The 25,144-nt window shown below is 38.7% G+C and overlaps 1 protein-coding gene and 1 pseudogene across 3 annotated transcripts in view; both read left to right on the top strand.

The window, feature by feature from the left end:
• The window catches only part of SAMD7 (sterile alpha motif domain containing 7), a 45,252-nt gene that overhangs the window by 12,926 nt on the left and 7,182 nt on the right, over nt 1–25,144 (top strand). For 2 of the 3 annotated variants that reach the window (XM_066241891.1, XM_066241889.1), the window contains 6 exons: nt 1,341–1,467; nt 12,853–12,977; nt 16,205–16,283; nt 17,548–18,176; nt 19,182–19,303; nt 24,321–24,431. In XM_066241891.1, the coding sequence (XP_066097988.1) occupies nt 1,367–1,467; nt 12,853–12,977; nt 16,205–16,283; nt 17,548–18,176; nt 19,182–19,303; nt 24,321–24,431 (1,167 nt within the window). In that variant the 5' untranslated portion in view covers nt 1,341–1,366. The remainder of the gene's footprint in view (nt 1–1,340; nt 1,468–12,852; nt 12,978–16,204; nt 16,284–17,547; nt 18,177–19,181; nt 19,304–24,320; nt 24,432–25,144) is intronic. The other variant, XM_066241890.1, reaches the window with a different exon arrangement.
• LOC136312181 (keratin, type I cytoskeletal 18-like) lies at nt 5,032–11,798 on the top strand (annotated as a pseudogene).

Below are 25,144 nucleotides of genomic sequence, written 5' to 3'. Positions count from 1 at the left end.
ACCCAAGGTGTGCACCCAGTGTGCCCACTGTTATATCCGCCTCTGCTCATTCATTAGTAAATCCAAACTTCTTGAAAAGGCAGTCTATTGGTGACAGAAAGCAAAGTTCATAATGTTTCAAAATGAGACACCAGGTTGCATCCCACATCTTTCTGTGTGTAATGGACCCAGGGGGAGAAGGCGGCTGTGCACCAACTGTCCCGTGGGGTCCTGGGATTTCCCTCCACAGGGCAGTGTCCTTGCTGGAACTATAAATCCAGATCTGACATAACCCAGCCTACATTCTTTGTCACACTCTCACCATGGCTGGCAGTCACCTAGTAGATGCTTTTATTCTAATCCTGACAGAAATACAGTAGGCAAATGATAAGTGACCCATGGACTTGAGTCTCCAATTTCATCAGTAGGTTTAAGTCTGGTGAGTTAAAGAATTGCTTATTTAAACACCATTATTTTGAATCATAGAAGTGTATTAATTATTTTAAATTTAAATCAAATAATACACACAAAAAAGGAAGAAAGCATGAAAGACTACTTTGGAAAGCAGAGTTTTTCTTTCTACTTTTTTTTTCCAAACATAGTTGTAGATATTTTGGGATTTTTATTTTTGGCAGGGTAGGGGTTTGAGTGACAACCGAGGATAAAGGAGAAGCTAAAATGAACTGTTTGATTAGCACTTGTTTATTATTTAAAATTATTCAAAGAACATTAATAGCTAACAAGCAAATGTAAGGCAAAATATTATCCCCTTAACCAGGGTTTCTTTTTCTGCTCACAAGGTTCTGAAGATAAAGCTATAAATTCTTGTGCTTTTGTATTTTTGAATAGAGCTTGGTCACTTGTTCTAATTAAACAGTCTCATGCTTTCAACTTGTATCCTTTCTAATTAAATATATTTTAGCTATTAAAATTTCCCCTTCTTTTTTGTTTTAATTTTATGAACTACGGTAAATATGAATATTTTTTCAAAAAGATTGAACATAAGGGAGAAGATATGCATTTTTACCTCTGAAAACAGACAAATAAAAATAAGTTGTTAGAAAGCAAGTTGGTATTTCTGGGATCTTGCAAGGCTGGTTTAATTTTATTATGGCTTGTGGCATGATGTGGTAATGCCTGTGAACTCCGCAACACACTTCAAGGCGCACAGATAAAACAGTGAGTTCCACAACTGTATCTGAGTGCTTACAAGCAAGGCTTTTATGTAACTGAAAGCTTGTTGTGGCTAGTCTTCCCAAGTGTTGGGAAAATTCAAAAAGTGGTCATCATGTTTAAGAAGAATTCAAATAGTTCTCACCAAGTAGAGTTATTTGTTAACATATCAATCTGGTTCTTTTTAGAATTCCATCAGTGGCGAGAGGTATTGATGATAAATCCAACAATGGCCACGAACCCTTTATTGACAGTATCGGGGCAGCAAAGGATTCCACCGGTTTCCTCACCATTTGAACCTCCAACTCTGGATAGGTATTTCTTTCCAACATAAGATTACGGTCCAAGGAACATGAATAATTGCTAACTTTTCAAATGATTTTAACCCCAGTGTTGTTTTATGGTCTAATAAAACCAGTGAACTGTGGTGCAGTCTGAGCTTGTGTTGTCAGGGGAGGAAGACGAGAGGCCAAGTCTCAGGTTCAAGTCACCTAATATACTGTTAAACAACAAGACACTCTGCTGGCGGTACCTTCAACACACTTCCCATCATTGCCCCTTTGAGACCTGCTTGACATACTCAGCAAATAGCTAACAAGCACTTTTACTATGTGACAGGCATTGTGCAGATGCAAACACTGGTAGAATCTGGGAGAGCAGACATAACAAAATGCCACAGACTAGGTGGTTTAAACAACAGAAATTTACTTCTCACAGTTCTAGAGGCTGAAAGTTTTAGGTCAATGTGTCAGTAGGGTTGGTTTGTGGGAAGACCTCTCTTGGCTTGCAGACAGCTGCCTAGTATGCCTCACATGGCCTTTTTCTCTGTATATGTCCACATGCATGCAAGTATGTGTGTGGGAACACTTTTCTTCCAAGGTTGGAGAGGTGCTAAAACAACAACAAAGAAAACTGGGCAAAACACTAATTTCTAGTTTCTGTCATTTCTCTAGAGTTCACCAAAGTTCTAAGGTATCCCTTCCTCTTCTTATAAGGATGCCAGTCCTGTGGGATAGGGCTCCACACTTTTGCCCTCATTTAACTTTAATTGTCCCTCAATAACCTTATATTTAAGACTTCATCATATGGAGTTAGGAGCACAATTTAGTTGGTATTAATTGGGTACCCTGATTTCCTCTCATAGATCTTTCTTTTCTTTTCTTTATTTTTCTTTTTATTTAAAACTTTTATTTATTTTTTTAAAGATTTTATTTAGTTTAGAGAGAAAAGAGCAGAAAGAGAGAGAGAGAGAGAGAGAGAGAAGGGGGAGGAACAGGAAACATCAACTCCTATATGTGCCTTGAGCAGGCAAGCCCAGGGTCTTGAACCAGCAACTTCAGCATTCCAGGTCGACACCTTTCTTATTCACTGTGCCACCACAGGTCAGGCTTCTGGATCCCTTGATCCTGCCTCTGTCTCTATTCTGCTCTTTAGTTCATATTGTTCATTGGATTCCTCAAATGAGTGAGGTCATATGATATTTTTCTTCCTCTGCCTGACTTATTTCACTTCACATAATAGTTTCCAGGTCCATCCATGTTGTCACAAAAAGTAATATTTCCTTCTTTGTCTGGCCCCATAGAATTCCACTGGGTATATGTACCACTGCTTTTTAATTCACTCATCCTCTGATGGACACTTGGGCTGTTTCCAGATCTTCGCTATTGTGAACAATGCTGCCATAAACATGGGGGTGCATTTCTCCTTTTGAATCGTTGATGTGGTGTTCTTGGGGTATATTCCTAAAAGTGAGATGGCTGGGTCAAAAGGCAGTTTTATTTTTAATTTTTTGAGGAATCTCCATACTGTTTTCCACAGTGACTGCACCAGTCTGCATTCCCACCAGCAGTGCAGGAGGGTTCCCTTTTCTCCACATCCTCACCAGCACTTATTCTGTGTTGTTTTGTTGATGAACACCATTCTGACTGGTGTGAGGTGATATCTCATTGTGGTCTTAATTTGCATTTCTCTAATGGTTAGTGATATTGAACATTTTTTCATCTGCCCATTGACCATCTGTATGTCCTCTTTGGAGAAGTGTCTATTCATTTCTTTTGCCTATTTTTGATTGGATTGTTTATTTTCCTGGTGTTGATTTTTACAAGTTCTTTATAAATTTTGGTTATTAACCCCTTATCAGACGTATTGTCGAATATGTTCTCCCATTGTGTTGTTTGTCTTTTTATTTTGTTCATATTGTCTGTAGCTCTGCAAAAGCTTTTTAGTTTGATATAGTCCCATTTGTTTATCCTGTCTTTTATTTCACTAGCCGTGGAGATAAATCAGAAAACATATTGCTGCAAGAGATGTCGGAGAGCTTACTGCTTATGTTTTTTTCTAAGATGCTTATAGTTTCATGGCTTACATTTAAGTCTTTTATCCATTTTTGAGTTTATTTTTGTGAATGGAGTAAGTTGATGGTCTAGTTTCATTTTTTCTCAGGTAGCTGTCCAATTTTCCCAACACCATTTGTTGAAGAGGCTGTCTTTACTCCAATGTATGCTCTTACCTCCTTTGTCAAATATCAGTTGTCCATAAAGGTGTGGGTTTATTTCTGGGTTCTCTGTTCTGTTCCATTGATCTATATGCCTGTTCTTATGCCAGTACCAGGCTTTTTTGAGTACAATGGTCTTGTAGTATAACTTGATATCAAGAAGTGTGATACCTCCCACCTTATTCTTCTTTTTCAAGATTGCTGAGGCTATTCAGTTTCTTTTATGGTTCCATATGAATTTTTGGGATATTTGTTATATATCTTTGAAGTATGTCCTTGGTATTTTCATAGGAATTGCATTGAATTTATAAATTGCTTTGAGTAATATGGACATTTTAATGATGTTTATTCTTCCTAGCCATGAACACGATATATGTTTCCACTTGTTTATATCTTCCTTAATTTCTTTTATCAGTGTTTTATAATTTTCCGAGTAGTCTTTAATCTCCTTGGTTAAATTTATTACTAGGTATTTTGTTGTTGTTGTAATAGTGAAGGGCATTGTTTTCTTAATTTCTCTTTCAGATAGATCATTGTTGGTGTATAAAAATGCCTCTAATTTCTGAGTATTAATTTTATATCCTGCCACTTTGCTGAATTCCTTTATCCAGTCCAGTAGTTTTTTTACTGCGACTTTAGGGTTTTCTATGTACAGTATCATATCATCAGCAAATAATGATAGTTTTACTTCTTCTTTTCCAATTTGAATGCCTTTTATTTCTTCTTCTTGTCTGATTGCTGTGGCTAGGACTTCCAGAACTATGTTGAATAAGAGTGGTGAAAGGGGGCACCCCTGCCTTGTTCCTGATCTTAAGGGTATTGCTTTTAACTTTTGCCCATTGAGTATGATGTTGGCTGTGGGTCTGTCATAGATGACCTTTATCATGTTGAGGTATGTTCCCTGTATTCCCACTTTCCTGAGAGTTTTGATTATAAATGGGTGCTGGATTTTATCAAATGCTTTTTCTGCATCTATTGATATTATCATGTGGTTTTTGTGCTTCTCCTTTTGTTTATGTGATTAATCACATTGATTTGATTTGCAAATATTGTACCAGCCTTGCCTCCCCAGAATAAATCCCACTTGATCATGATGTATGATTTTTTTCATGTATCTGATTTGCTAATAGTTTGTTGAGAATATTCTTTCTTTTCAATAAAAATGACATTATAAGTATTTACATTGTGACTCTTGCAGTTTCCTATCAACTTCTTTAGAATATTTTGACATTATGAAGAGAAAGTAATAATCTATTATTTATTCTTGTTCATAGAGTGTGAACAATAAATTTGACTTCTAGAGCCACTGATGTTTAGCAAAATAAATAATCCACCCAGGAAGTCAGACTTTGATTCTGTATGACAAAGCCAAATATTTTCATTAAATGAGAAAAGAATATTGTGGTCAGAATAGTATATTGAGGTGGCTCAAACCTAAAACCTGGCCTCTCATCTTCCTCCCCAAACAACATGAGCTCAGCACACCCTCCAGCTTCTTCACCAACCTCTGGACCCTGGTCTTTATGCAGTCACCTGCAACTCACCCTGCCATTCAGCCAGCAGTATGACCAGTGTCTATGCAGGTCCCAGGGGCTTGGGTTCCTGTATTTCTGTGTCCCACTCCATGAGTGTCTGGTGTAGCTGGGAGTCCAGGAGCCTACCAGGCATAGGGGACATCCAGAGCAAGAAGGAGACTATGCAATGCCTGATGGATACCTGGCCTCTTACCTGGAAAGGATAAGAAAGCAGGAGGTTGATAACTGGAGACTGGAGAGCAAAATCTGGGAATATCTGGAGAAGAAAAGACCTTAGATCAGAGACTGGGGGAATTACTTCACAACCATTGAGGATATGAGGGCTCAGGTCATGTGCACAATGACTGCATTGTTATGCAAATTAGCAATGCCTGCCTTGCTGGTTTTTTTTAAATAATTTTATTTTTTTAATGGGGCGACATCAATAAATCAGGATACATATATTCAAAGATAACAAGTCCAGGTTATTTTGTCATTCAATTATGTTGCATACCCATCACTCAAAGTCAGATTGTCCTCTGTCACCTTCTATCTAGTTTTCTTTGTGCCCCTCCCCCTCCCCCTTTCCCTTTCCCTTTCCCCCTTCCCCCGTAACCACCACACTCTTATGTGTGGTGGTTCACTTTTATGTCCCACCTACGTATGGAATAATGCAGTTCCTGGTTTTTTCTGATTTACTTATTTCGCTTCGTATCATGTTATCAAGATCCTACCATTTTGCTGTAAATGATCCGATGTCATCATTTCTTATGGCTGAGTAGTATTCCATAGTGTATATGTGCCACATCTTCTTTATCCAGTCATCTATTGATGGGCTTTTTGGTTGTTTCCATGTCCTGGCCACTGTGAACAATGCTGCAATGAACATGGGACTGCATGTGTCTTTACGTATTAATGTTTCTGAGTTTTGGGGTATATACCCAGTAGAGGGATTGCTGGGTCATAAGGTAGTTCTATTTTCAGTTTTTTGAGGAACCACCATAGTTTCTTCCATAATGGTTGTACTACTTTACATTCCCACCAACAGTGTATGAGGGTTCCTTTTTCTCCACAGCCTCTCCAACATTTGCTATTACCTGTCTTGTTAATAATAGCTAATCTAACAGGTGTGAGGTGGTATCTCATTGCAGTTTTGATTTGCATTTCTCTAATAGCTAAAGAAGATGAACATCTTTTCATATATCTGTTGGCCATTTGTATTTCTTCCTGGGAGAAGTGTCTGTTCATGTCCTCTTCCCATTTTTTATTAAATTGTTCGTTTCTTTGTTGTTGAATTTTATGAGTTCTTTGTATATTTTGGATATTAGGCCCTTATCTGAGCTGTTGTTTGAAAATATCATTTCCCATTTAGTTGGCTTTCTGTTTATTTTGTTATCAGTTTCTCTTGCTGAGCAAAAACTTCTTAGTCTCATGTAGTCCCATTCATTAATTTTTGCCTTCACTTCTCTTGCCTGTGGAGTCAAATTCATAAAATGCTCTTTAAAACCCAGGTCCATGATTTTAGTACCTATGTCTTCTTCTATGTACTTAATTGTTTCAGGTCTTATGTTTAGATCTTTGATCCATTTTGAGTTCATTTTAGTACAGGGGGACAAACTGTAGTCCAGTTTCATTCTTTTGCATGTGGCTTTCCAGTTTTCCCAGCACCGTTTGTTGAAGAGGCTTTCTTTTCTCCATTGTGTGTTGTTGGCCCCTTTATCAAAAATTATTTGACTATATATATGTGGTTTTATTTCTGGACTTTCTATTCTGTTCCATTGGTCTGAGTATCTATTTTTCTGCCAATACCATGCTGTTTTGATTGTCGTGGCCCAGGTATTGTAATGCCCCCAGCTTCATTCTTTTTCTTTAGGATTGCTTTGGCTATTCGGGGTTTTTTATAGTTCCATATAAATCTGATAATTTTTTGCTCTATTTCTTTAAAAAATGTCATTGGAATTTTGATGAGAATTGCATTAAACTTGTATATTGCTTTGGGTAATATGGCCATCTTGATTATATTTATTCTTCCTAACCAAGAACAAGAGATATTCTTCCATCTCATTATATCTTTTTCGATTTCCCTTAACAATGGTTTATAGTTTTAATTAAATAGGTCCTTTACATTATTTGTTATGATTATTCCTAAGTATTTTATTTTTTTTGTTGCAATCGTGAAGGGGATTATTCTTTTGAGTTTGTTTTCAAATGTTTCATTGTTGGCATATAGAAAGGCTATTGACTTCTGTATGTTAATTTTGTATCCTGTGACCTTACTGTATTGGCTTATTGTTTCTAGTAGTCTTTTTGTGGATTCTTTGGGGTTTTCGATGTATAGGATCATATCATCTGCAAAAAGTGATACCTTTACTTCTTCTTTTCCGATATGGATGCCTTTTATTTCTTTGTGTTGTTTGATTGCTGTGGCTAGAACCTCTAGTACCACATTAAATAAGAGTGCAGAGAGTGGACAACCCTGTCTTGTTCCTGATTTAAGGGGGAAAGCCTTCAGTTTAGTGCCATTTAATATGATGTTAGCTGATGGTTTATCATATATGGCCTTTATCATGTTGAGATATTTTCCTTCTATACCCATTTTGTTGAGAGTCTTAAACATAAAATTGTGTTGTATTTTATCAAAAGCCTTTTCTGTGTCTATTGATAAGATCATGTGGTTTTTGTTCTTTGTTTTGTTGATATGGTGTATTATGTTAACTATTTTACGTATGTTGAACCATCCTTGAGATTCTGGGATAAATCCCACTTGATCATGATGTATTATTTTTTTAATATGTTGTTGTATTCGATTTGCTAGTATTTTGTTTAGTATTTTAGCATCTGTATTCATTAGAGATATTGGTCTGTAGTTTTCTTTTTTTGTGCCATCCTTGCCTGGTTTTGGTATAAGGGTTATGTTTGCCTCATAAAATGTGTTTGGAAGTATTGCTTCTTCTTCAATTTTTTGGAAGACTTTGAGTAGAATAGGAACCAAGTCTTCTTTGAATGTTTGATAAAATTCACTGGTGTAGCCATCAGGGCCTGGACTTTTATTTGGGGGAAGGTTTTTAATGTTTTTTTTCTATTTCTTCTCTACTAATAGGTCTGTTTAGGCTTTCTGCTTCTTCTTGACTCAGTCTAGGAAGGTTGTATTGTTCTAGGAATTTATCCATTTCTTCTAGGTTGTTGAATTTAGTGGTATAAAGTATTTCATAGTATTCTACAATAATTCTTTGTATAGCTACGGTGTCCGTGGTAATTTCTCCTCTTTCATTTTGGATTTTGTTTATATGAGTTCTTTCTCTTTTTTCCTTGGTAAGTCTTGCCAAGGGTTTGTCAATTTTGTTGATCTTTTCAAAGAACCAGCTCCTTGTTCTATTAATTTTTTCTATAGTTTTTCTGTTCTCTATTTCATTTATTTCTGCTCTAATTTTTATTATCTCCTTTCTTTGGCTGGTTTTGGGTTGTCCTTGTTCTTCTTTTTCCAGTTCCTTAAGGTGTGAAGTTAAGTGGTTCACTTGGGCTCTCTCTTGTTTGTTCATATATGCCTGAAGTGATATGAACTTCCCTCTTATCACTGCTTTTGCTGCATCCCATAGATTCTGATATGTCATATTGTCATTTTCATTAGTCTGTATATACCTTTTGATCTCTGCACTTATTTTTTCTTTGACCCATTCATTTTTTAAAAGTATGTTGTTTAGTTTCCACATTTTTGTGAGATTTTTTCCCTCTTTTTTTGCAGTTGAATTCTAGTTTCAAGGCTTTATGATCAGAAAATATGCTTGGTACAACTTTGATTTTTCTGAATTTGCTGATGTTGTTTTTGTGGCCCAACATATGGTCAATTCTTGAGAATGATCCATGTACACTGGAGAAAAAAGTATATCAGTCACTTTGGGATGAAATGTCCTGTAGATGTCTATCATATCCAGGTGCTCTAGTGTTTTGTTTAAGGCCACTATGTCTTTGTTGATTCTCTGTTTGGATGACCAATCTAGAGCTGTCAGTGGAGTATTGAGGTCTCCAAGTATGATTATATTTTTGTCAGTTTTTGTTTTAAGGTCAATAAGTAGCTGTCTTATATATTTTGGTGCTCCTTGGTTTGGTGCATATATATTAAGAATTGTTATGTCTTCTTGATTCAGTGTCCCCTTAGCCATTATGAAATGGCCATTTTTGTCTTTGAGTACTTTTGCTGTCTTGTAGTCAGCATTATCCGATATGAGTATTGCTACGCCTGCTTTTTTTTGGATGTTATTTGCTTGGAGTATTGTTTCCAGCCTTTCACTTTGAATTTGTTTTTATCCTTGTTATTTAGATGAGTTTCCTGTAGGCAGCATACAGTTGGATTTTCTTTTTTAATCCATTCTGCTACTCTGTGCCTTTTTATTGGTGAGTTTAATCCATTTACATTTAGTGTAATTATTGACACTTGTGAGTTCCCTATTGCCATTTTGTATATTGCTTTCTGTTATTTTTGTGTCTTGTTTGATCTTTCTCTTTCGTTTTTCTATCTTTTGTTTTTATTTCGTTGTATTCCATACATGTTTCCTCTGTTGCTATCTTTTTTATCTCCTGTGCTTCTGTGGTGGTTTTTTTAATGGTGGTTACCTTTAAGTAATGAAAACGGTTCCTACCCTGTTCATTATAGCGAACTATTTTGTGAGTACTTTTGCACTCCATCGTCCTTTGCTACTGTTAATCTCCATCCTCTCCTCCCTTTCTTTTGATTGTTGTCACAGTTTAAATTTGGTTTTATTGTGTTCTTCTTGGAGCTTTTACTTGTGGCTTTGTTGGTTTTTTTTGTTCTTTGTATCTGATTGGAGAGGTTTGCAGTTGATAAGTCTCTATGGTGATGAAATGTATTGTGCTTTAGGACCCTTTCTCCTAGTCTTTCCTTCCTCAATTAGTAGCCTGATAATCCAGCTATGGGGTTGCTGCTGCCTCTGCCTGGATAGTAAGAGGCTCAAAGAGCTGGCAATTCCCCACTCTATTTCCACTCAGCACAGGGCTCTGGGTAAGGCTCAGTCAGTCAGAGCTGCTAGCATAATCAGGCGGGGCTTCCACCCACTCAAAGACCTCTGGCTCTGCCACTCTGTCTGGTAACACGGGCAGGCACCCACTCCCGGGGCGCTTGGAGGAAACTCTCGCTCACTATCTGCGTGCGCAGACCAGGATATCAGGCCGGCCGCGGCTCCCTCTGAGTGAAACCCCCACCAGCACAGAAAAGTTCCACCGTTGGAATTAGTTCTCGCTCCCTCCCGTGCGTGGCTTTCCCAGGGTGCTGGGGCTGCTCGGAGATTCCGCTTTCGGCCCACACAAAGGCCTCTGACTCTGCTTCTCTGTGGGATAACACGGGCGCCCACTTCTGGGGCTTTGGAAGGAATCTCTCGCCCACTATCTGGGCGCCGACCAGGGGTTTGGGGAAAATGGCTGTCCCACTTGTCTTTCTTTGTCTGGGTTTGGCGCGAGTGTTAGCTTGTATTGCCCGGGTTGCCACAGGAACAGTTTTTCCTCGGCTTGCATCTCCGTGCCACAGCCTGGTTCGGCTGTTTGTGCCGCGGCCTGGATCTATTCACCCCCTTTGCCCGCCTCAGTTTCTATATTCACAGTTCCCAGTGAAAGCCGCCCTGTTTAGGTTAGTGAGGAAGGCGGAGCATTTCTTACTCCCTATTTCCTTCGGGGTTTGGTTATATATTTAGCCAATTTTTCGCTCGACCATACCTTCGGGTGTATTGCGAAACATCTGGAGGCTCTAAGGATAGGTTTTTCTGTTTCTGGTTGAAGATCTTGTTTAGTTTTGGGGGAGATTTATCGGTATCGCTTCCTACCCTGCCATTACTCTGACGTCATCTCTGTCTGCCTTGCTGTTGATGACTTCAGAGTCAAGTATATGTTGGAGCTGGTCATGTGCCAGTCTGTGGAGAGTGACATCAATGGTCTCCAAAAGGTCACTGATGACACCAATGTCACTCTGCTGCTAGAGACAGAGATCGAGACTCTCAAGGAGGAGCTGGTCTTTATGAATAAGAACAACTAAGAAGGAGTAAATGGTCTACAAAACCAGATTTCCAACTCTAGGTTGACTGTGCAGTTGGATACTCTTATATCTCAGGACCTCAGCAAGATAACAGCAGACATCTGGGCCCAATATGATGAGCTGGCTCAAAAGAACCAAAAAACTAGACTAGTACTGGTCCTAGCAGACTAAAGATTACACCAGAGTGGTCACTTCACAGACCACTAAGATAGGAGCTGCTGAAATGACACTACTGGGGCTGAGGTGTATGGTCTAGTCCCTGGAGACTGACCTGAACTCTCTAAAGGCCAGCTAAGGGAGGTAGAGATACTATGCTATGACAATAGAACATCTCAATAGGATTCTGCTGCACCTGGAGTCAAAGCTGCCTCATACTGGAGCAGAGGCCAGCACCAGCCCCAGGAGTATGAGGTCCTGCTGAACATCAAGGTCAAGCTATCACCATCACCATCTGCTCAAAGAAGGGGAGAACTTTGATCTCAGCAATGCCCTGGACAATAGCAACTCCATACAATCCATCCAGAAGGCCATCACTGGCAAGATTGTGGATGACAAAGTGGGATCTGAGGTCAATGACCCCAAATTTCTGAGGCGTTAAGGAAGTAGAAACAGGGCACCTATGGGGGGAGGTAGGAGACCAATAAGAAGTTCAGAAAGCATTGAAAAATTAAAAGAAGAAAAAGAAACACTATGGTGCTCATGGAAAATCAGATCTCTTCCAGACATCCCTAAGACTTTCCTTTCCTGTTTTCTCTGTTGTCAGTTGGGTCAACCCTTCCCTAGTAGAGTTCCTCTTCCCAGAGGCGAATAAGTGTCAGTTGAGGACCCAGGCACAGAAGAAAATATTGGGCCCCTGACATTAGAAAAAAGTGTAAAGTTGGGGGTTTGTGGGGCCCTTCAGAAATCAGGGCCCAGGGCACGCGCTCAGTGTGCTCACTGTTAAATCTGCCTCTGCTTCTTCATAAACTTTCTTTTTCCCCCATTTTTTATGAAAAGAAGCAGTACATATAAAAATAGATTAAAACATATAGATACAATTTAAAGAAGAAAAATAAAATGAATATCTATATATAAAACACCTAGATTAAGAATAAAACATTATACAAAAAAAAAAAACATTATACAGTAGTTCAGAGGCCCCTGTGGATACCTCCACACTCCACCACTCTCTTTTTCCTCACCCTTGAGGGGGCATCCAGTTTTTATTATTATTATTATTATTATTATTATTATTGATCCCTTGATTTTCTTGATAGGTCTGCCACATGTGTATCTTTACAACCAATAAAATGTATATTCTTAAATAAACAAACCTAGTTGAATAATTAATATATTTGACCAACTAATAAATGTAAACAAATTTTATGCTTATCTCAATAAACACAGAAAAAAACATTAGATAAAATTTGTCATCGTAATTATGTGTTCTACATCAAGTTTATTGTTTTCTAATTTTATTAAATGTATTGGGGTGATATCTAATCTTTCGTACTGTATTTCTACTTCAATCTGTAGAGAGTGCAGGACCTTTATATTTCATTTTGGGAAGAGGTGATAGAATCCCATACGGCAATAAAAAACTCATTGCCTATGCAATGGAAACTTTGTGCAATCCCATCCTCATTTTATTGGCTTTGTATATTTTGTTCTAGAGATTTATTGCCTTCCACTGTAGCTACAACTGACCCAAGACAGTTTTGTGTTCCATCCCAGTTTGGATCCTCTGTCCTACCAAATGCAAATATGCCAAACATGATGTCCAGTCGTGTCTACCCAGGTATGAGCAATCAATGGTTCTCATCTATGGAAAGCCACTTGACCCGGATGGCGCTTGTAAGTTTCTGCAGTTAGCAGTTAGGTTTAAATTATGGTTTCCTCACTGTCTAACCAAGGGTAAGTTGCTTCACTTCTTCAACCATCAATTTATCAATGGATAACATGAAAATCTGCAATGTTAGTTAGTATCTGTCATATCTTACATGTAAGGAACTAATGAGGTCATGAGGAGATGAGATCTGAGAGTTAAAGAAGGCTTGGGGAAGTATATATGTGGCCTGATAGTTCATAGCTCAGACTTAACCATTATTCTGAGTAAGAGGGGAAGCTTTTGAAGAGTTTGAACAAAGTAGTGATGTGTTCTGACTTACATTTTACCAAGATCACTCTGGCTGCTGTGTTGGGGACAAACTTGATAGGACAAAGTACTGAGGATAAACTTATGGGATTAAATAGGTTATTAGAATAGTCAAAAGATTATGATGGATTTTCCCTGGGTGAATACAGTAGGAATAATAAAGAATGATTGGATTCTGTATTATTTTAAAGGTAGAAACAACAGAATTTTCTCACAGTTCAGGTATGTGATATACATAAGAGGAGTGTTAAGGATGACACTAAAAATTTTGGCCTGAGCTGTTAGAAAGGTGAAGTTGCTATTTACTGAGCTGAGGAATACTGTGAGAGGAACAGAATTCTTGAGTCAGGAGAGATATCATAGGCTCAATTTAGCTCATATTACAATTGAGACACTGAATAAACAATCAATGAAAGATGTCAGAAAGGCAGCTGAAGTGCAGGGAGGACTTCTTGAGACACCGGCAATATAATTTTGAAAGTTATTAGCATACATGAAACTAGCTGAGGGATAGAAGTTAAAAGAATGATCCCTGGGACATACCAACAAGGGTGGGATGATCCTGAGGAACAAGCAAGGGAGAGATAGAAGGAGAAACCAGTGCAGTAGGAGGAAACCCAGGAGAGTGTGCCGGCTAGAAGGCAAGGGAAGAAATCATTTAAGGAGAGATTGAGTAACTGTGTCAATTACGCCACTCATAGATCAAGTAGATGAGGACTAAGAATACATGACCAGATTTAGTTATGTGGAGGTCATTGGTGATCTTGGTAAGAGCATTTTTAGTAGAGTAGAAACAATGAAAATATTATTGATGGGGACTCAAGAGAGACTAGGAGATGAGAATGTCCTCATCATACTGGAAATCAAATCGATGCATCTTATCTCCCCAAAACAACATTCATGAGTTTCTGTTTGTCTCTGCTTCCTAACCCCAACAAGCCTTAATAGATAGGAACAATTTCTTTTTTTGGCCAAAAGAAATATGATTGGTACCAGGCCAGTGAAGACACTGACCTGCCTGGATTTGAGCTACCACAGTGCATGGATCCACCACAGTGAGATCAGGCATCCAGCAAAGACCAGATACGAAACTAGACACCTACACTGGAGGGTCCCTAAGACCAAATAAGATAGCTGATTCTGAATGGAAGGTCCCACCTGGCCATAAGAACCCAGTAAACCTCTAGCCATGGTTACAGACAACAGATAAACAGACCACACACTGAGAGTGTCCTCTGTAGAGATGAAAAGTCCAGAAACTGCCAATATTTGCCTACAAACAGGCAGGTTTATCACCTGTCCCAGGGATGTAGGTCAGGTCTCCCAACTCAAGGCTTATGTGTAGGAAAATAAACCAAGGCAACATAAGGCCTCAGTCCTATAGAAACTAAACTTCAAAGTAAGTTAACAAAATAGAAACTAAGACAGGGATCTATTTCAAAATATAGGGTGTTAGATAGGAAGTGACTTATTACAGCTAGACTAGAACTAAGTTTGGGGCCACTTATTTGGGAAAGAGAAAGAAACCTGAAATAGATTAGATGAGTCTGGATTTCAAAAGGTCCTAAAATCTACGTGATTAGAATTGTGCTCTCTGCACTGAACTTCTCACATGGACTTTCTCTGGACCCTTGGGCAGTCCACCATGAACTGGCACTTTCATGCATATCAGCTGACTATAAAGGAATGTCCTGAAGCCACTGAACTATAAAAATGTAGAGGTTTAGAGTTAGAAGGACTTTTAGAGGTCACCTCATCTAGCCTCTGATTTTTAAAAATGGCAAAGAATCTCAAAAAATATATAGTGTGGTTTATTTCAAGATAGGTTACTGTTATTGTTTAATGAGCTCTACTATCACAGTACAGAGCAAGTAAAAGCAACAGGTCTAGCTTTCACAGTACTTATCCTTTCGGGGGGGAGAACAGACTACACAAGTGAAAATATAGTTGAACAAACTATGTGCAATAAGTACAATTTGTGTGTTTATTATTATTAGAGCGTACTGTGTGGACCTGTGCTATAGCAATTTGGCAGGGTAATTTTATGTTTATTAATCTACTAATTTAAAAAATATTTGCTTGTATTTGTTCTTGTTTTTATTTCAACTTTCTAAAAAGTCATTTTATTGTATTTTTTTAAAGTATTGGTCCATGATGAGTTGGAAATTCAAAAAGAAAAAAATGCTCTCACCATAGATGTTTTGAGAAGCACCTGTATAGATTCTAAGTGCATTAGGAGTGAAGATAAAGAAAAAAAATCAATGTAGCATGAAGTTATTAGGCAAAAATAGAGCTTTGAATTCTGGTTGTGCTGCCATTATTTCAAGACATTTTAGATAGTTGACACAAACAAAAAATATAATTACTACCCAACTCCACTGAAATCATTTCGAAAACTTATTTTCCTCAGATACACCAAAATATCCACATAGAGAACTATATATTTTATTTACTTAACCATGCATTTATTTCTAGGGATTTCAATGGAACAGGAAGCATTTAGTTACATTTTTTTAAAGGCCAACTAATTGCTCTTGTACTGAAGGAAAACAAAACCTATCAATTTTTACTTCAAAAGCAAGAGATCAAGAAATCCACAGTTTATTTCATCTTTTTCATTTTGAAAGATGGCAGGAAATGTCACCAATCATGAGACCTAGCCTTAATGGAAAAAAAACCCCAAAACTAATGTTATCATGCTATCACCAACTTGACTCTCTAGACACTAAATAGCAGTATCTGATACTACTTCCAACATTATACTCAGCTAATGGTGTTTTGTAAATACTGTTTTAATCATTATACTTTATCATTTTCAAATGGAAGTTGTTAATTTGCTTGTTGGGGGGATGGTGATTTTCTTTCTTAAGGTTGGGGCATTTTACCACCTGAATCCTTGAAGACAATGGCCAGAAGGAATGAACTGATTCAAAGGCAGCATACTGCCAGGTAACATAACAATGTTGCTTTATTTATTCTCTATTCATTCACCTGTTTGTTTATTCACTTGTTTTAAATAGATAGGTAAATAGATATAATTATATATATTTTAATATATACTTTCATTCATTTATTATATTTGCATATTTTTGTATTTGTGTACATTCATGCATGTGTATGTATATTCTGAATGAATTTATGTGCATATATCTATATATATATCTATAGATAGATATACACACATGCTCCAATTACTTATGATTACTTAAAAAAATATTTCAAGACTATTACAAAAAGAAACATATATATACATCTACACAGGTTGGTTAAGGATAAAAGCAAGATTAGAAATTACATAGCGAAGCTAAGGTTACAGACTGTCAATGTCTCATAATTAACATGCCTACCTGTGATTCCTCTCATATTTATATTGACATTTTTGTCTTAAATGACTTCACTTCTTCCCAAAGATAAAAGCCAACTTGCCAATCTCACTTCAGACAATGCCATCAGAGCCCAGCCAGCCCCACCTCAAACCAACAGTGGCCTTCAGCTGTAGCTACCAGGAGAAAGGAAAGATAGCAGTAATGTCCAGGGTAGGTCTTGTGAGGAAAAGAAGGCATCAGAGCCCATTTTCTCATCACTGAATCCCAAGGGGTCCAGATGATAACCAATAAGCAAAGTAAAGTAAGCAGAAACACCAAGCCCTTCCTCTCCTCCCTCCAACCCCGGCCGCTTGCAGTAATTTGTAACAGTTGAGACTTGTGTGGACTTACTGAGTTTCTTGAGTCCCACTAAAATCATACAGCAGGGTTTAAAAACCTCTTCTAGAACTTCAGTTTCTTTGAGGATTAACTCTGGCAAGAAACTACCCTGTGTTATGTTATTAATTTATAGTAAAAATTCATACTTTTGCCTCTTCCCCTCAGATCTTATCCCAAAACTCTCCTTCCCAGTGGCTTTGTGAGGGATACATGTTTCTACTCAACAAACTCAGATAAGTAGTGTGGAAACTCACAGGGAAAACAGAGGTGCTGTCTCAGGGAAGGCAGAAGGCCATTAAAACTTTATCTTTTTAAAAAATGTTTATTGAATATATTGCAGTAACAATGGTTAATAAAATTTTATTGCTTTCAAGTGTACAATTGTATACCACATCATCTGTACACTGTATTGTGTGTTCACCACCAAAGTCAAGTCTCCTTCATCACCATAAAATTATATTTCTAATGGTTTTCTTGGGTTGTATAAAATGAATTGTTTTGTTTTTTAGGATGGGAATGGAAATGCATGCCATTTACCAGCAAAGAAGAATAGAAAAAGTGAATCCCAAGGGATTAGCAGGTCTGGGGATACCATTACTCTGTGGCCCTAGTATCCCAGCTGGCCCAGCCACCGGCCATGGCAGAGGCATTCTCCCTCCCAGTGACCTGCATTGGCACAGACGCTCCCTGAGAAACCTTCATGGAAACCCCATGCTAGTGGCAACTGGTCCACACTATCTAGAGGGCTGGGGGCAGAAATGTCGTCGTCTCAGGAGAGGCACAGGGAATCAGAAGGTTCTAGACAGTGATACTGAGAGTTCTAAAAGTCAAGCAGAAGAAAAATCCCTAGGCCAGATTCATGTGATTCCCTATGAAGAGGATGAATGTGCAAAAGACCCAGAAACCGAAGCTCTCAACAGCCAGAAGTCAAGTGAGATCAATGAAAAGCCAGCTACAGTTCTTGCCAATACCTGTAGAGAGTTGGAGCCCACTCGTAGCAAACCCTGGGGAGCTCATCACACTTTGATGGAAGCAAAGGTCTGGGATGGTGGGAAAGATAAGGTTCCAGAGCAGGTTTTTGCAGCCTACGATGGAAAGAATGGGGTTTACCCTCCAGTTCCTCAACCATCTTTGCCAGGTGGGTATCCCGACACCAATGGCTAATGGCAGATTCTCATGAACCACAAGTTATCAAGTCCTTAAGTAATCACATAGTGATCTAAATCCTTTTTATCTTTCCTTTTCTTAACCCTATTTAGAATGACTTCTTCATGAAGTCACTTTGTCACTTTAGTTCCAAGAAGCCATATCAGTGAAACTCATCTCTATATATTTCTATATAGAAGAATTCACAGCTAAGGTTAGGAAGGCAAGTATGAGGAAGGATGAAGAAACCTATCAGAATTTTTAATTAAAGTTTTAATTTAACTTGCTTTAATTTAATTTCAACAGAAAATAGAGGGGCTTCTTGCATAAAAGTAAGAATTCTACCTGTATTTAAATGTAGAAAAAAATATACAAACAGAAGCATTAACTTTCAGTACCCATTACTGTTGATGATACTTTCTGATCTTAAAGTATAAACACACTACTCCCCCCAAAACACTGAACAGTTTTCTAGAAGTTCTTTAGATAAAAATATTTTTAAACACATGGGAAACACTGCTTCTTTTATAAAGTGTTAATTTGCCTTTTTGATGAAGATGCAGCTAAATCCTTGCATCACCTAGAGTGCGTGATAAATCACATAACATCGGAGAACATGGTGGTGTTAATCTGCAGAATGAAATCCACAGGGCATTTCTACTGGAATCTGAGAGAAGCAGTTCTAAAACTTCTTTGTTTACTTTATGTTTTTGTTTACTTTAATGCTGTCAATTAAAGATCTTTTAGAGGAAGAAAAGAAAGGAGGCAGCTAAGGTTTTTAGAAAACATCTCTCAAAAATATATATAAATTTTTAAAAATCTTTCAGTAAGTTTTAGTATCCCTTAAAGAGTTTACACGTAGTTCTATATAAAGAGATCACTCTGTAGTAATAAAATATGAAGAAATTAATACAACTATACATAAAACCATGCTCTTAGTGTTCCCCTTTCCCCTGGAAATTTTGTACCACAAGATAATTTTCTTTCTATTTTAAAGGAATGCATATACTGGTTACAGGTGGGGAAAATCTGTCTTTGGATGAAGATATTCAGAAATGGACTGTGAGTGATGTGCACACCTTCATTAGTGGCCTTCCGGGTTGTTCAGAATATGCTCAGGTGACTTATTTTAAGTATATTCATAAAAGTAAGATACTTTGGGCCCTGGCCAGTTGGCTCAGTGGTAGAGCATCAACCCGGTGTGTGGAAGTCCCGGTTTCAATTCTCAGCCAGGGTACACAGGAGAAGCACCCATCTGCTTCTGCACCCCTCCCCCTCTCCTTTCTCTCTATCTCTCTCTTCTCCTCCCACAACCAAGGCTCCATGGGAGCAAAGTTGGCCCGGGCGCTGAGGATGGCTTCATGGCCTTCATCTCAGGTGCTAGAATGACTCCAGTTGCAATGCAGCAATGCCCCAGATGGGCAGAGCATCGCCCCCTAGTAGGCTTACCAGGTAGATTTCGGTCAAGCACATGCAGGAGTCTGTCTCTCTGCCCCTCTGCTTCTCACTTCAGAAAAAAATTTTAAAAAAGTAAGATACTTTGAAATATATTTCCTTTATAATGAGTTCCATCAAACTTGCATTTTGTCCCAGAGGATTGCTAATAATCTCTCCCTTTTTTATGGCATTGGCTACCCTAGGGAAAGCCCAGGGCTGGCTTTAGTTTCTGTTCCAGCAAGACTCCTGAAAGGTGGAAATTCTTCCTAAATTAAGAGATTCAGAGATCAAAGATCCAAAAAGGATGAGGAATGTCTACTACCTTCCTTACTTGTCTATAAACAAACATTTTGGGGACACATATTTCTGTACCAGAAGTTTTAGGCTACTTGTAATAGGTAATGGAAATATATACTTTATTTTTAAAGGACATGAAGGCAATAGATCTGAAAAGCTGGAGATTAACTTTTTAAATTCTGTATTTATACTAGGACAATATACAAAACTGCAGATGACACACAGAATTTAATCTAGTAGATAAATGCATTCTCTATAATAATGTCAGGACAGTTGGAAGGAAAACTAATTTTATTCAAAAGAGAAAATTTGTGACAAAAATCATGAGTTGGCAAGTTTTTGAAGTTGGTGTCAATGCTAAATTTTCATGCATATAGTTTACTTTTTCAAGTGATTTAATAACACAATTTCAAGCAACAATGTGCCTATTAAATTGAGAATTATTGTTTTAATATATATGTTATATATTATAGGGGGAAAAGCAAGAAAAAGACTATGATTTAACATTATCATAATCAACTGATGTTAAAAATAATTTTTTTTTTCTTTTTCTGAAGCTGGAAACGGGAGAGACAGTCAGACAGACTCCCGCATGTGCCTGACAGGGATCCACCCGGGACGCCCACCAGGGGGCGATGCTCTGCTCACCAGGGGGCGATGCTCTGCCCCTCCGGGGCGTCGCTCTGTTGCGACCAGAGCCATTCTAGCACCTGGGGCAGAGGCCAAGGAGCCATCCCCAGCGCCCGGGCCATCCTTGCTCCAATGGAGCCTCGGCTGTGGCTGCGGGAGGGGAAGAGAGAGACAGAGAGGAAGGGGGGGGGGTGGAGAAGCAAATGGGCACTTCTCCTGTGTGCCCTGGCCGGGAATTGAACCCAGGACTTCTACACGCCAGGCCGACGCTCTACCACTGAGCCAGGGCCTAAAAATAATTTTTTTCAGATCTTGGTTTGAGAATATTTTTCATTTAATACTGTTAATTCTTTTTTGTTGTTGATTTTCTGTTTATGAGACTTACGAAAAATTACACAGTCCGTAGTAATTAAGACTATGGCTTTTCTGCTTTCTGGACATGTGATCTAGGACAAGTTGTGTCTCTTCTCTGTGTCTCAGTTTTTTCATCTGTAAAAGGGGGATAGTATAATACACTCTCAAAGGATTGTCACAAGCAATATAGAGTGCCTAGCACTTTGTCAGTTCTCAATAAATGCTCATTTTGGCCCTCACTGGTTTGCTCAGTTGATAGAGCATCCACCTGCCATATGGATGTCCTGGATTCGATTCCCAGTCAGGGCACACAAGAGAAGTGACCATCTGCTTCTCTTCCCCTTCTTCTCCCTTTTCTATCTATCTTCCCCTCCTGCAGCCAGTGGCTCAATTTGTTCCAGAGCGTCTGCTTGGGCGCTGAGGATAGCTCAGTTGGTCTGAGCGTCAGCCTCAGGCACTGAGAGTAGCTTGGTTGATTTGAGCACTGGCCCAAGACGAGGGTTGCCAAATGGATCCCAGTCAGGGTGCATGTGGGAGTCTGTTTCACTATCTCCCCTTTGCTTACATTAAAAAAAAAAAAAAAAAAAAAAAAAAAGCTAATTTCATCATTATATCAGCCAGAAACAAGCAACCTCGTGTATAATGTATATGTGATTACTGACTTCTGATGGATTGAATCTGCTTGAACTTTCATTATTATCAGTCAGTGATCCCATCATAAAAGTGCAGTTTGTAATAACCACTCTTATAATAAATAATATTACATGCACTTCAAAGGTTATCATCCTAAATGTCCTCTTGCAGGTACATGGAAGTCACATAAACAAGAACGCCCAAATTTTGCTGACTTATTATCTCTCACCAACAGGATGTCAGTGCTCTATCCCACCCCAAGAAGCAGAAATGATTATTAATAGGTGTTTCTCAAATGGGTCGAGGATCAAGTCTCACTCTTGTTTCCCCCTTAAAGTCTACTCCTTCCCAGCCACTGCTGGTGAGATGAACTGCAGGAACATGGTTGCTCTTTGGGGCACGGTGCCCCCACAATGAGTACCAGTGTTCTGTACACGGGAGAATGCCCCGGGTACAGTCTGAGTGCAACAAAGTCTGTAGCAGCATTGCTTGTGCACAACACTCACGAGTGCCTTTGTCTGAAATGTGCCTTGGCTTTCACTCATAGCCAAGGTCACATCCACTGCTGCCCCGCCCTCCTCTTCCTCACCTGTGCTTTAGAGGCCCACTCCCCTGCCTTTCCCTTTGGCCACAATCTTCTTTCACCTGCCTCCTGCAGATAAAACAGAAATTCAGAAAAAAGTAACCACAGCTGAAACCCAAGCCCTTATGCAAATGAATCCTTTTAAATAGATGTCTAGAGAGGCTTGGTTGCTCACTGTTTAGAGACGGACATCCAGGAAACCCTACAACACAATTTTGTTTGTCTAAGTAAATGTCTACTTTAAAGAACTCAGCAGATAAAATAGTCCCTCTCTAAAAAAAAGGCTAAATTACTAAAAATCTGTGCACATTTTTCTGGTGTTTGGGCCGAGCTTCCTCTCATGAGAATGAGAGTGGGACATGCTCTGAGAGACAGCGGCGTGCTCTGTGCGTTTGCCTCAGGTCCAGGGTTCACCCACCAGGGCTGAGGGCTCAGCCCTCATGCATTCCAGGCCCTGGATACCAAACTGTGCCGGAAAATTTTCGCTTGTGGTTTCTCTTTCTTTGGTGCTTCCTGATAGTGCCTTCATTGCTTACTGCAATTCTACCAAGGACAGAGAAATGAGACCATAATTCCACCATTCTTAACTATTTTCATCAGCACCCATTTTTTTATGAATGGCAGTGGGATTAAGCAGGGAAAATCCTGGATCAGAATCATAAACTATATGTTATTTTATAAGTTCTCTAACTGGCAAGCTGTGCTTCCTGGGAAACTCACCTCACCTTTTCTACATTGCTCTCTCATTTATTGAAAATTATAATAATAATGCCTGTTCTTTGTTGGGTTGACTATATGCAAAGCACTGTAATAGGCATATCAACTTATAGATTATCTTTTAAATTTTGTCTGTACCATAATTCTGCAAATTTTGTCTATACCAAAATTTTGCAGCTAAATAAAATTGATATCAAGGTGACTGGCTAAAGGAGTGAGTACTTGAAAATGTGTATGTGACTACAAATCTGCAAATTTAAAGCCTGAGGAATAACTGGGAAGAACATGGAAACAGAGAGCATGACAATTCTTTTGAAAACTGGGCTATAAAGAGGATGAGACACAAGGCTGTATCTCGAGGTGGAGTGAGGAAGCATTTGTGTGTTTTCATTATTATTATTGCTTGTTTTATGATGGTGAAGACTTGCTTAAATGCCAAAGGGAAAGAGCCAGCCAAGGAGGAGAGACTGGAGGTCAGAGAGGCATTATTTACAGACTGTGACCCCAAGGTTGGAGGGGTAGGACCCACAGCATTCGTGAAGAGATTGTCTTTCAACAGTGAGGGTCCCTTCTTCCATGTATCAGAGCAGAGGGAAAACTATGAGTTTGTAAGTTTGTTGGGCAGAAATAGGAGTTCTTATCTACTGGTTTCTCTCTCTCTCTCTCTCTCTCTCTCTCTCTCTCTCTCTCCTTTAAAATTATGGAGTTCTACAATATGTTGAAAATAAAGGAGGATCTAGAGTTGAGGATTGTGAAGGAAGTTTGAAATAGAAAAAAGAGAAAGTTCATCAGTCAATATAGGATTGCCAGGCGAGTTGAAGTTGGAGACCATGAAAAACTGCTCAGTTTTTCCTATCCATCTCTTTATCTGCCTGGCACCAAGCTACCGTGGTGCCAGCAGCCTTCCTAGTTTCTGGAAGAGAAGAAGGCATGGTCACATCCATTACACAGTCAGAACAAATAGGCCCTGCTGGAAGGGTTCAGCATGACAGCTTCCATCTGCAATTTTCCCTCCTACCTGTACCATTCAGTTAAGGGCGTGAACAGAAAGCAGTGCACCTGTAACTGTGAAAGATGAAATTTGTCTCTGATGGTTTTTACCCACATCCCTTCATTTAGATTCTTTTTTTCATTGATTTGTCCATCAATATTTATAACACCTCTTCTACTATGTTCCAGCCATCGCATGACAGGTAATTGATAAATAAGACATGTGTGAGCCCTCAAACATTAACTGTTCCAGGCTGGAATCGAGTTCTATAAACCGAGAATTACAGTGCACTCCAAGGGTTATTAAAGAGCCCAAACAATGTACTTCTTATACACAGAAGAGAGAGTAACTGAAATCAGAAATTTTATATAATGTTGTGTTGCCCCCCAACTGTCTTCATGTCTCCTCCCAAACTAAAATATCTGTATATAAAACGTGTTGTTGTTGTTTTTAAGGACATTGAGACAAAGTTAACATCTTATGTGTTTTCTAAGGTATTTAAAGACCATGCGATTGATGGAGAAACTTTGCCATTACTCACCGAGGAGCATCTTCGGAACACTATGGGATTAAAGCTAGGGCCGGCACTCAAGATCCAATCACAGGTACAGCAATTGTTCCTGGCTAAGTATGTATCAATGGTATGAAGCTTAAGAGAACTAGGTTATCTTTATCCTGTTGCAATAGTCATACCCATTATTAGCTTTCCCCCTATAGGGCTGGAGACATAACTGAAGTGCAGGAACGTGAAAACATTCCTAGGTATAGTTGGGAAAGCACAAAGCAGTGGTATACTGGTAAATGTTTAACAACCAGATCTCTAAGAACAAGATAAACTCAGTTGTAGCAACTGTCAATTCCTGTAGTGTAAATACTCCCACGACAGCTGACAGACTCTTAATGTAATGTCACAGGGTACAGAATTAGGAAGAGATGCACAGCAGCACCCCATTTCAGAGTGCTATATAGATAGAATAGACACGAATAACCTCGGCAGCAGAGATAATAACACATGATAATAGAAAAAGACTTAGTAAAAACAGTTAAGAAATGATGACGTTTAAGTATTTCTGTAGTGTTCAATATAATGTATTTAATTGTAAGTTTATATAATTTATTTTTTAATAATGGCATATTTAACAACTGGCTTGTAAACTTTCTAAAAATTTAACAATTGACTCTTAAGACTGGAATGAGCCAGCTCCAGCACACCACTTCTCACCATCTCTACTGTTCATTCTGATCTAAGGCACCATCATCTCTCATTGGATTCCTGCATTAGCCCTCGGACTGTTCTCCCTGCTCTGCCCTCACCCAG

The sequence above is a fragment of the Saccopteryx bilineata genome, chromosome 8 (genome assembly GCF_036850765.1).
Source record: "Saccopteryx bilineata isolate mSacBil1 chromosome 8, mSacBil1_pri_phased_curated, whole genome shotgun sequence".
Taxonomy (NCBI): domain Eukaryota; kingdom Metazoa; phylum Chordata; class Mammalia; order Chiroptera; family Emballonuridae; genus Saccopteryx; species Saccopteryx bilineata.
The sequence above is the reverse complement of the archived record's forward strand: the minus strand, read 5'-3'. Positions and strand labels throughout refer to the sequence as shown.